This window comes from Argentina silus (assembly GCF_951799395.1).
Source record: "Argentina silus genome assembly, chromosome: 7".
NCBI lineage: Eukaryota > Metazoa > Chordata > Actinopteri > Argentiniformes > Argentinidae > Argentina > Argentina silus.
Genome location: NC_139661.1, coordinates 9,717,578 through 9,729,524, shown reverse-complemented (window position 1 = coordinate 9,729,524; position 11,947 = coordinate 9,717,578). Strand labels below are relative to the sequence as shown.

The 11,947-nt window shown below is 40.5% G+C and overlaps 3 protein-coding genes across 3 annotated transcripts; 1 reads left to right on the top strand and 2 right to left on the bottom strand.

Annotated features, from left to right (window-relative positions):
* Nucleotides 1–1,363: 1,363 nt before the first annotated feature.
* gatd3l (glutamine amidotransferase class 1 domain containing 3, like) lies at nucleotides 1,364–3,304 on the bottom strand (the record flags this gene model as incomplete). The annotated part of the gene is made up of 7 exons (XM_083673292.1): nucleotides 3,196–3,304; nucleotides 2,944–3,073; nucleotides 2,745–2,797; nucleotides 2,482–2,595; nucleotides 2,134–2,265; nucleotides 1,696–1,788; nucleotides 1,364–1,586 (listed from the first exon to the last, which is right to left on the bottom strand). The coding sequence occupies exons 2-7, from the start codon at nucleotides 3,061–3,063 to the stop codon at nucleotides 1,364–1,366; spliced, it is 735 nt and encodes a 244-aa protein (XP_083529418.1). The 5' UTR covers nucleotides 3,064–3,073; nucleotides 3,196–3,304.
* A 3,720-nt stretch (nucleotides 3,305–7,024) lies between these two features.
* tmem127 (transmembrane protein 127) lies at nucleotides 7,025–8,997 on the bottom strand. Its single transcript, XM_083673694.1, has 3 exons — nucleotides 8,277–8,997; nucleotides 8,001–8,165; nucleotides 7,025–7,739 (listed from the first exon to the last, which is right to left on the bottom strand). The coding sequence occupies exons 1-3, from the start codon at nucleotides 8,518–8,520 to the stop codon at nucleotides 7,429–7,431; spliced, it is 720 nt and encodes a 239-aa protein (XP_083529820.1). The 5' UTR covers nucleotides 8,521–8,997; the 3' UTR covers nucleotides 7,025–7,428.
* A 220-nt stretch (nucleotides 8,998–9,217) lies between these two features.
* ciao1 (cytosolic iron-sulfur assembly component 1) lies at nucleotides 9,218–11,910 on the top strand. The gene is made up of 7 exons (XM_083673627.1): nucleotides 9,218–9,596; nucleotides 9,807–9,955; nucleotides 10,067–10,178; nucleotides 10,353–10,441; nucleotides 10,597–10,798; nucleotides 10,929–11,013; nucleotides 11,103–11,910. Exons 1-7 carry the CDS (start codon nucleotides 9,437–9,439, stop codon nucleotides 11,335–11,337), a joined length of 1,032 nt encoding a protein of 343 aa, XP_083529753.1. The 5' UTR covers nucleotides 9,218–9,436; the 3' UTR covers nucleotides 11,338–11,910.
* Nucleotides 11,911–11,947: the final 37 nt, after the last annotated feature.

The window sequence follows — 11,947 nt, the reverse complement described above, 5'->3', positions numbered from 1 at the left end:
GTTTTTGTAACTCTCACAGGTGAATATCCTCATAGAAGTCTCAATAATCCACCTAATTGTTCTCTGCAGAGTATCTCAAACTAACAGAAACATGTTGAGTGTACAGATCATATTCTTAGTCATGTATGTCTGTTTCTCTGTTCATGTACTGTAGCCTCGTGAAGCCCTAAACTATTACACTTTTGTATTTTTTGGTATCACAGCAACTAAAATCTTCGATCTTAATCCTTCATCATCAAATTACTCATATGCAGTTCCATGAAAAATGACCAGTGATTTTCATGACTGCACATTTCGATCGCAAATATAACTTGAAAAAATGTGTATCCAACGAAGCAAAGGTTTTATACCCTTTTATACCACACAGTATTGCCCTTAAAGATGACTGAACACTGGCTCCCAAATTAGGATGTATTGTTGAAGTTCAAGAAGGACAATATGGCAAGAGAAAATATATATTTTTTATTCATCCCAAGTTTTTTTTTTACTTTGTACTTCAAGTATAATTGAGCATTATTGTATATTTATTCACATGAGTTTTGCAACAATGTTTACATGCAAGTTCACATTATTGATGTGAAGACAACACTGTGAATATACTCCATTAAGGTAACTTGTAATTCTATGTTGGAATTAGGAGTCTCCATTATTGTTGTAAATTTGATGCCCTGAATTGTGTCCTGTTACTGATGACAAAAACTGTACTTTGTACTTTATACTGCTGGAATTTTTTTTACAGTGACCAAGAAGAGAGATTTTTAAATGTGATTAAATGAAACAAAAAAGGAAAGAATCAAATCCTGTATTATACTTATGGTGCAACTGTAAATCTTCATTTTGAGTAATTCTGCATTTTTAAAGATGTTTTGTACAAACTTGATTTTCTTTTTATATCTGCTCATTTGACTGTTGTTATTGTCATTTTTATATGTTTGTATTGAATAAATTGATTTATTCTGAATTTACCAGATGGTGATGTCATGATTTAGGCATTTAAAAAGCATTGAATCTCAAACAAACATGTTTACATCCATACAAATGTTTATTACTCATCATGTTAAGTAGTGAAATCATACGTTACTCATCAACTTTCTGGGATTCTCATGCAGGCGCAAAGCTGCTCAAATATTGGCTGACATACGCATGACATGCTTGACCATATTGCCAATACCATCAAATATATAATGGTAGTGGTAATCTGTCTCCCACATGAAGGTAGGGGTGCTGACCACTTTGTTCTTCTCGTCCACATAGGCTTCGTGAAACAAACAGTCAAGGTCAATGCAGTAGTTAAAAAGACAGTGAAATACAGTGAAAGTGTTTGCATTGGCGTATATCACATTCAGAGAAAGTAGAGTCAATGTTAGGTTACCCATACATTGACACATACAATATTGGTCAAAGACCTCTGAAAGGATATGTAAGGCTCACGAACGTTATGGCTCGCACCCATGCTCTTCACAGCTTGCACCATGTTTGTGTTGGGCCAGTGACCCCATCGAGTGTTCTCATCCTTCTCGTAGCCCATGGTAACCTCCAGACTGGGCAGCACACGGCATGCCAACAGAGGTGCCATGCTAGATAAACTGAAAAAATGGGTCAGTAGCACACAGACAGGTGTGAATCGTAGTCAAAACAGCCTCAGAGTTTCATGGGGAATAGACACATCCCTGGTAAGAGACCTACAGTACATACCCAATAGGCTTGCGGGTGCGGTGGAAGTCCTTGAGGACCCTCTCCACATCACTGTGGAGCTTGCAGTCTTTTCCGTCCTTGTTGAAAGAGGACCTGGAACCAGAAAATGTGGAGAGGAACTGATGTATCCTCTGTGATATCATCTTCAATAATACTCTACGCAGAAATCTGTTATATTGTTCACCAGACTCTTCCGCCCAATGCTCTGAAGCTGTGCGCAATAGTCTGGGGACGAGGTTAACAAATCTGTGAGGAAAACTGTTGCTTTATATTCAATGGTTAGAGGGCTTACTTCAGTGTGACTATGCCACATATGTATTCAATACTTAGATTTACATACATTCAATACATAGATTTACTGTATCTTCTTGAATTTCATAACCCTAACCATAAACCTCTAAGCCACATTCCAGGTTGAGGAACCCCTCTCTTTCTCACAGGTTCTTGGTGATGCCATGTCCTCCAGGAAAGATGACTGCATCAAAGCTGTTGACATCAAGCTTGGAGAGATCGTGCATTTGCATCATGCCCTGGCCATGGCTGAAACGGGCTGATTCCATCATCATGTTCCTGAGGAATGGAAATAGGAGCACTTTTTAATACTTCCTGCCAGTCTCAACCCTAGTGGTGGGTTTAAAAGTATGCGAAATGAAGCACATGCAGTTAATCCATCCATGTAAAAACTGGGAGATAACCCCCTAAAGTCATTAAAAAAAAAATCTGAATACACCAAATTAATAATAGCTTTGTACATTTTCTTGTGCAATTGCACCTGACTGAGCATACCTGTTCTCTCCAGAGGCAGGTTGCATTTTCATATGGTCCATCACATGCATCTGCTGTTGCTTTGGAGCAAATATCTGGAAGTGTGCCCCATTGCGGCTCAGGTGATACATAGTGCTGCAAAACGGGAAGTTAAACTATTGAATACCTTCTCTAAATCAATTTCAGAGTTGCCAAGTAGTCGTCTAATTCTTTATCAGGACCAAATTAGATGTCTAAAATACCCAGATGTGTGAGGACGTCTCTCACCACAAAACCATACTCACTATGCTGCCTCATGGATATCAGTGCCATCCCACCAGCCACATCCTGAGAACACCTGAAGGGGAAACAAAATGTACTTAGACAAAAAAATATATATTTCTGAATATAAAATATATCTATTTCCAAACATGGAATTATTCACCACTGCCTCTCTTCTGCCTGCCTTCTTACCTGAGCAACCAATCAATCAATGCCACTTACCACTGCAATATTGGTATTTCCCCAGTTGCCCCAGTCTCCTCCATGATGTGCCAAGCAGACAGGCTGACGAGAGAGAACGGCTGCTGCCTGTTTTGCGAGCAAACGCCTGGATGTCAGCATGATTCAACTCCTGACTCAAACAGAGTGTTAAAAAGAATGGAGGAGTCAGCACCACCAACCCTGACAGTCTCTGACTGAATTCCTTTTCACCTGTAGCAATGTTGCACCTGCTGAAGATGTATTTATACTTACTCACACTGGGCCCATGACGTCACTTTATAAGCTAGCTTCTGGGAAGAGAAGACTCTTTACTTCTTTGTCTGGAGAAACCTCTTCCTTTACTTATCACCTCTAATAATACCTTCTTCATTTATCTCATTACCCTAAGTCATTTGGCCAGCAATGCCACAGTCCTCTAGCCTACTAGTCAAAACATAGTCTCACTCAACCATGAACTGTCTATAACCCACTCAGTGTCCCACCCTTTTTCAGCCCTCTCATAATAGAAAGTTTTAGATATACCACTGACTTAAAGTATGTTTCTATACTTTTCCTTTACACACAAAGTCCAATTGAATAAATGTTAAGGTTTAAAACTGCTGTTTTTCCAAATTACCTTATCTATTCATATACTATAGGTTACTGTGGATTTAAAAGAAAAAGAAATCTGTTTGGTTTTCTATTGTTTGTAGGAAGAAAGATGAGATGTGATGCCTCTGTATTGAATGAGACTGATTTTGTTTAAAGCCCATTACATGATAAGGCTCTTACATGTTGTAATACCATGTGGTGTCTTCTGTCTACTAGGGCCATGAACTCTTGATATCCCAGACAACAGACGGAAGTGTCAAAGCCGACAAGATGTATCTGTTAGAATGCCCATACTAAAAGCTACAAATTGTATGTCAAATTGTGTAATGCAATATTATAGTCCATCCATGAATTATCCTCTCCTACTCTTGTCCTACTCTATGTGTAGTCATACTGAGAACAGGACAAATATAATCTGATCTGAGGATGACCAAAAAAGGGGAAAGCATGACAGAATGGCAGACTGAGTCAAGTTGTACTGAGAGTGAATTATCCATAAACTTCATGCAGAGGACTGCATTAGGCCAGCATTCAGTTCCAAGAGAAAAATACATAATTAGTGGTGATGATGCATTTCCACCAATTTTCTTAGACGAGCTTTCAGCACAGCTTGTGTCTTCCTCTGCCTCTCTGCCATGTTGGAGCTCAGACTCTGTTTGATGGCTGGCAAGATCACTCTTTCTCCCATGCCAATTCGGGGTACTGGCCTGTGCAATGCAAATAAATGAAAAACCTCTTATTAAAAAGTAAAACAATTTGAAAAGATGGATGAATTATGAAAAGCATGACTGGCTGACTGACTTACTGCTTTTTTGGCAGGGACTTGATAGGCAGTGTTGGAAACCTGTCTGTTTTTTCACCTCTGAGAATGAAATGATTCAAAATACTTCACAAAACGTTGGGGATATGAGTTTATATTTTCCTTAAGTATGAAAGGAAATGAATTTCACCTGTCTGAATCAGCAAGGTAAGCCTTAGTAAGTGTGTAAGCCTCAGGCGACATTTTCTTGTTGTTGAATACTATGTCTCTGAGAATAGCCTTCACACGCAAGAGCTGAAACAAAAGTTGAGTTGAGTCAGTTTTAGTGTTTGGGGAGTATACAGATAGCATTACATTTATGATTGTAGGGTCTCACTGTACCTCCTGGGACTGCAAGCTATTGGTGTTGCAGAGCTGTTGGGTGACAAGCTCACACTCCTGTAGAGTGGGGGCACGGGGAGACTGAGTTGGACCACCATCAATCCGCAGGGGAAGCAAGGAAGTAATCAAGCTCCCTTTTGCCACTACATTTAAATCTGGATTCAGAAGCTTAGATGTACTAGCTGTAGGCTTTACATCCTCCCTGTATGACCATGTGAAAAATAAGATACAATGAACACTACCAAACAGTAGTTTTATTGCTATGTAAAATATTCTGGTGAATAAGGATTACTGTACCTTACTGACTGAGATGGTATACCATGCAAACACAGAGAATGTTGGGAAAGGTCAGGATAGCTCAAATCTCTGGACTGTAGCTGCATTTGCGATCTACATTTTGTACACCCTAAACCGAAAGGAGGTTAATTTATTGAGAACTTGTGGGGTAAGCTTGGAAAGGCCTATGTGTATTATTGTCATTATTCTCAATTCAGCATTTCTTGATTATCTACCCTCTGTAAACCTGTATAGGTCTCTTTGGTTGTGTCATAATGTGATGCTTGCATTTTTGACAAATAAAACACTTTCATCATAAAAAAACAATTTCTTTAGGACATACTGCCTGTAACAGTATGTGTGAGACCCTTAACATTTGTGTGTGGGAACATGAACCCTCACCAACAGCATGATGTTGTGAAAAGCAACAAAGAATTGATACCTTTTTCATGTGGCTGTTGTGGCTCCATTATCAACCGATAGTGTAGCTCTGCAAGTTAAATAATAGCCTATTTCAGAGAAACCTGGATGAGGTGACGATGCAATTGTGAGGAGACTTAGCAGGGTTATCATTTCCCAAGTTATTCAATCTTTGTATTTAAACAAATAAGTACCACTTATTTGCGGCTCAAGTATAAACAGATAAGTGCCTATACGTGCACGGCCTACCTTTATTTTCACGCTTCAGTTCTTCAATTTCCTCATGTAGTTTTGTCAGTGTATCTCTGTGCTGTTTTTGTAGGAACAATACATTCCTTTCCAATGATGCCACTCGTGACATTTCTGAATCCATTTAGTTTACCCCGCAACCCTGGGTACTGTAGCTACCTTGTCCTCAATGAAAATATGACCGCACTCTATCGTAAAGTTTTCGTCACCAGGCTAATTTTCACCTTGCGTTGGACGGACCTCGGTGGTTGCCATAGCAGCAGACCGAACACCTTGAGAGATATCAACACGAAGATTATTTTTTTTGTTATCATGACCACACAGAAGATAGGACATTTTGTCCAGTTGTCATTTATGATGATAGAAGAAAAAGAAAAAAAAGAAAAGAAAAAAGAACATCCAAAGCAAAAATTAGCATTTCGGTTTTATTTCAAATATGACCAGCTTTATGTATAAACAGTCCACAATATTTTACATTACATCTTCACACACTGATGAAAGAACAGCAACAATATGAGGGGGGAAGCTAAAGTAAAATAAACAAAGGCCAAATGAAATAAATCAGAGCAACAATATCACCTACTGGTACAACTACAATATTAACCACATCAAAAATTAACAGAAAGGGCTGAATCTTAACTTGAGATACTCAGCCCTAAAATGTAATGATTACAATCAGATTCTCAAAATCTAGAGAATCAGGAGGATGGGACTCATGCAAGGGAAAACACACATTCTGTGACTGTCACATAAATCAAGTTAATCACTGAATACAAATAAGAGTTGTCATTCAATTGGAGCATTTGACTTCAACTGTTACGAAGTATAATTTATTCAGATAGAGGATGATTCTATAATGGCTTCAACCCTCATCACCAGTGAAACAGAGAAAAGCATGTTCCTGTTTTTTCTCTACATATGAAAAAAGTGTAAAATACAGTGTATGCATTTGCAAAAGGATGGGAGACTTACATGTTTTTCTGTCATATAGCAAGGAGAACCTCACATCTATGAGAAATCAATCTGGAAAGTCAGTGTTTACGTTTCTTTAGAATTGATCTGTGGACTAAACAACACTGACAAGTGCCTTGCATACAAAAGTTTATATATCACACGAATGAAAGCCTATAAATAAATAATTTTAAATTGGGCAATGAAATGTAAAATTTTAGTAATTTCCCTATTTTTACATTAAACTAATAAAATGTCAAATTATATTCATGACAGGTAAATAACCAAGCTCATTCAAATAAATTAAGCTGCCTGATGTTCTGTGGTCTTTTAACACATCAAACCAAGGGCAGAATACTAGTACTAGCACTTTGAGGAAAGCCCAAACTTTGTTCAGAACATGGCATTTGTCAAGCTGTGACTTCAACACTGTCATATACCAAGAGTCTTGAACCATATATATAATCTTTTAATAAACCAGATGTAGACCCAAATCGTACAGCAAAGCATGAAACACCCCATACAGTTTGTCACTTTACATGTAAGGGTCAGATCCTAAATGCCATTTACATGCACATTACTAAAAGCAAAGCTTCAGTGGTGAAATGAAGAATCAAGTATTGAATCTCTGCCACCATAACAGGAAGCTTTCATGCACTCAAGCACCCATAAACAAGGAATATGTGTTCATTTGTGTACATTGTATTGATTGGAAAGAAGAGTATTTGCAGAAAATATCCATTTGGTACAGTTATTGGGTCACATGTCTGTGTGTGTATGTTTGTTTGTTATGAGGCCAAAGTGGTGCTCACATAGAAGCATGGGTTTAAGAGAGAGAAGAGGCCGAACTGGCTACATTAGGGTGTGTATGCAGGTGGTGGCTGGAACTGGTTGGCAATGTCATAATCAGCAGGATATGTTTCACTGCTTTCCTCCATTTCTGAGAGAAGCTCCAGAGCCTGCTCCTCCTCCTCTGTAGGGTAGTGACGCAGCAGATTGGCAGCTGTGGCAAGAATGGAGGCTCCACCAGCCCCTGCCACCAGGTAGAAGCTGATAGCAAAAGTGACGTAGATTAGGGAGCCGTGGTACTTCTTGTGCTGCTGCTGTAGCGACAAGATGAGCTCTGAGGCCCAGTAGCAGAACCCAATCACTGTGGCACACTGCAGCACTGAAGTTATACAAAGAGAGAGGAGCAAAAAATTATAGTTCTACTGAAACAATGATTGTTCCTCTCACAGACAAAACATTACATTACTCTCCCTTAACAGTTGTCAACCCCAGTTTCACAGTCACCTCTTTAGAATGTGTCCAAGACAAAAGATTTTATAAATCAGACTGAAAATCATTAGCCTATACAGTGCACAGATACATAAATGCACATAGCACACCAACAACAGACTTAGTTTTACTACCCAACCTGTAATCATACCTGTGAGAATGTGAGCAAATGCATATCTGCGGGTGATCTTGAGGGCAGGGTGCTTGGGCCCAAACACATCCAACAGGAAAGCTGTCAAGCTGCACAAGATGCCCAGAAAGCAGAAGGCAGCAATAACTCTCAGCAGCAAGATGGTCTGGGAGTTCACACAGAAATCTGTAGAAGATAATAATAATAATTAACACAAATATCGGATCATGGGTGTAAACAATGTGGGACTTTTTTCAGATAACACAGTGCCTTAAGGCAGCTGTTAGTGTTACTAACCCTCTAGGAGTTTGGGGTCAGTGTACCCCAGAACGTCTGCCACTCCGAGCTCCTGTCTGGGACAGGTACCTCCATGGACCCGGAGCCAAGCAGGTTCGGCCAAGGCCGTACACAGTGCCGTGATGGAGAGTGCTCCGGGCAGTGCAGATGCCAGGCTTCTCTCTGGCTGCTTGGGCAGTGTGGTACCCCCTCTTCTTCGCCGGCTTCCAGGGACAGTAGAACCCGGTGGTGCATACATCGTCATTCAATTCACTTTCGATATATAATCCGTTAGGTCGGAGAGCTTTTAACAATGAATCTGCCCTTTTGCCGATGGCAGTGTATGTACACCGTTGGTAATCTATATTATGGTACACCTGGCACATCAATATTACAATAAACAGATCTACGGTGTTTCACTAATTCGCAATGCGAGATGTGTGTAATGACGCGCTGGCAATGAACAAATAATTTCCCAAAACCTCGGTAATGGCCTGTTGTTAGCTGCCTGCTTTATCCGAAACGTTAGCTAGCTAGCTAGGCTGTTCTCTAAAACGGTAATCTAAAAATGTCTAAAACAATACAATGAACGGACATCCATTATCACCCACACCTGATTATAAAGGTCCCACAATTTGGCCGATAAATCAATCTAAAAAACCCAAATGAGGACTTATACGAGGTCTTGCGCTAAAAACAAAAACAAAAGGTAAGTCCAGTTGGCTTCCTGAAAAATGTTTCCTTGTTCATCTCCTTCTTCTTCGTATTTTTGTCACAATACTACACCATTTAAATTCACGTTGGCATTACTTACTGCCATCTCCTGGTGTACAAGTGCAGCTACAACAATATCAACAACAATTCTTTCAATATGTGTAATGCTCATCCCGTACTGTTGGTAGTGATAGTGAGCCCGTAGACTTGAGCGAGGGCGTGGATCCAACAATTCTGAAGAGGTAGATGTTGAGAAGGAAGTTTATGGATTGTGTAGAAATATAATCATAGCCAGAAGACATATTCAATATCATTTGATACTGTGTAAAACGTGAATATAACTATATTCTTTGCTAAAATTAGCGCGTGACCGTAACGAGTGCATCGTTGTCTCGGAGATACGTTTAAGTAGTTGATATTTGTCTGACGTGGTGTTTTCGTGGCTCCACATTGTGCTTATCAGTTGCATGCACGATAGCCAGCTAGCAATGAAGGACACATTGGTTCTTGTTCAGAAATTCAACGCTCATCCAGATTCACAATGTTGGTGTGTTGCATGGAACCCCAGGGGCACATTGATGGCGTCATGCGGTGGTGACAGGGCCATTCGGATATGGGGAAAAGAAGGTAAATTGGCCAACATTGTTACATCTTTACTGTAAGTGTAGCAAACCATACCAAGCAGTTTAACATGTTCCACTTTAGTTCATGTGATTGATGACGGTAGACGGTAGAACTGTCCTAATAATTGTACATGTATCGCTATATCTTCAGTTTGAAGCGTCACGTGCCTGGGACAGCGAGTGAAACATTTCCCCCTTGTGATTCGTTTTCTAGGTGATTCTTGGGAATGCAAGAGTGTGCTCCAGGATGGACACCAGAGAACTGTCAGAAAAGTTGCATGGTCACCGTGTGGGAATTACCTTGCCTCAGCCAGCTTTGACGCTACTACCTGTATCTGGAAAAAGAAAAATGATGACTTTGAGGTGAGAGGGAATATGAATTGAATAAGACCACTATTATAATTGGTTGTGAACAATACATCTATGCTAGTCTGGAGACCTGCTTGAGAACATTGCACTGTCTGTCCCTCCTAGTGCTTGACTGTGTTGGAGGGTCATGAGAATGAGGTCAAATGTGTGGCCTGGGCTCCATCAGGGACCCTGCTGGCCACTTGTAGCAGAGACAAGAGCGTCTGGGTCTGGGAAGGTCAGTGTAATATCAACAATTATGCATATTCATTTACGTCCTATTAAACATTACTACCTGTTTTCCTCTTTTACTGGAGACCCTCAATGATTCACCTGTTGTCCCTCTGTACAGCACTTTTAAGTACAGCAGATTATAATCATTTCTCACCTTGTCTTTGTCCGTCTTTTTCAGTGGACGAGGATGATGAGTATGAGTGTGTAAGCGTGGTGAACTGTCATACACAGGATGTCAAGCATGTTGCCTGGCACCCCAAACAGGAGGTACTGCCTATTTTATATGCTGTTTGATTTCTCTGCTGTACCACCCAGTCTTTACAGAATATTTAGTGTGTTCTCTCGATGAGTGTGTTCTGCATTTTGTGCCTGCAGTCTCCATTCTCCTCCCATACTAAAGCTAACTGATGTTTTCTACGCAGCTCCTGGCTTCAGCCAGCTACGACAACAATGTGTGTATTTTTAAAGAAGTGGATGATGACTGGGAGTGTAGGGCCACCTTGGAGGGACACACCTCAACAGTCTGGAGTTTGACTTTTGACCCAAGCGGACAGAGAATAGCCTCCTGCAGTGATGACCGCACTGTGAAGATCTGGAAAGAGTGTCAGTCTGGAAGTGGACAGGGTGAGCTGGATAATATACATCATGCTTCAGAGGTAAAAAATGTTAGGATGGTAATGTAGATAGGTTAGAATACAGAGCCTAATCCATCTATCCGTCAAACCCTCATGCTGATTTATTTATTAATTTCCAGAAGGCAGTAGCGGCTCAGAGGCGGCTTGGAAGTGTGTTTGCACCCTGTCAGGGTTCCATGGACGGGCAGTGTATGATATTGCATGGTGAGCACCCCCTTTCCTAGTCCTTACTCCCTTTAATACCTAAAGTTAACTCAGTCAAGTAAGTCAGGCCTCTGTTGTGTTGTTCTCAGGTGTCCACTGACTGGTGCCCTGGCCACTGCTTGTGGTGATGATGGAGTGCGTGTGTTTAAGGAGGATGAGACCGCTGATCCAGACCAGCCTGTCTTCTTCTTGTCTGCCCAAATGCCCAAGGCCCACAGCCAGGATGTCAACTGTGTCACCTGGAATCCAAAGGAAGCAGGGCTCCTTGTCTCCTGCAGTGACAATGGAGAGATGGCAATCTGGAACTACCAGTCAGAGGATTAATTGGATGGAGTATACAGTATGATTGGCTTGTTAGGACTTCAATAATTACCATTGCTGAATTTACCTAGCACACTTACCTGCACTGATATTGTAACATGCTATGTTTATACTACTTATATTACTTATCATGATACCAATTTTGAGGAGAATTTAATACTTGGACCTGGATCATTATCTGTGCTCATGTATAATTTTGTTTCTAAAATGTGGTCTTCAGGATACCTGCCGACCGATCCTTGAATCGTTCCGCCCACTATCGTTATTCTCCACGGATTCAAGTCTGAATTCACTTTCCTCCCTGACGCCTCCAGAATGGAAATCCATTCTTTCAAATCCTTGTCCTTTCAGAAACTTTAACCCATGTGTGTATTGCAGCGCTTCGGTTTACATTAAAGACTTTTATACTCTGATTGGATAGAGACAATCCAGAGACATTTAGCATATAACGCCTCAAGTGTGACATGGTTACAATCAGCTTCAAGGTGGCTGATTCAGACTGAATGATCAAATTCAGGATGGGTTGCCAGTCCTCAGGGGCTTGAGTGTGAATTTCATAACGTGTGCTATGTATTTTTTTTTAATAACAATACTTGGCATACAATGGCATTTC

Bases quoted from the DNA above. Each gene is read 5' to 3' on its own strand.
- tmem127 (XM_083673694.1), bottom strand. From the start codon at position 8,520: ATGACGATGTATGCACCACCGGGTTCTACTGTCCCTGGAAGCCGGCGA. The intron at 8,166-8,276 runs GTTAGTAACACT...TATCTTCTACAG, and splicing joins TGACCCCAAACTCCTAGAGG to ATTTCTGTGTGAACTCCCAG. The intron at 7,740-8,000 runs GTATGATTACAG...GTATAACTTCAG, and splicing joins ATTTGCTCACATTCTCACAG to TGCTGCAGTGTGCCACAGTG.
- ciao1 (XM_083673627.1), top strand. From the start codon at position 9,437: ATGCACGATAGCCAGCTAGCAATGAAGGACACATTGGTTCTTGTTCAG. The intron at 9,956-10,066 runs GTGAGAGGGAAT...TGTCCCTCCTAG, and splicing joins AGAAAAATGATGACTTTGAG to TGCTTGACTGTGTTGGAGGG. The intron at 10,442-10,596 runs GTACTGCCTATT...TTTTCTACGCAG, and splicing joins CCTGGCACCCCAAACAGGAG to CTCCTGGCTTCAGCCAGCTA.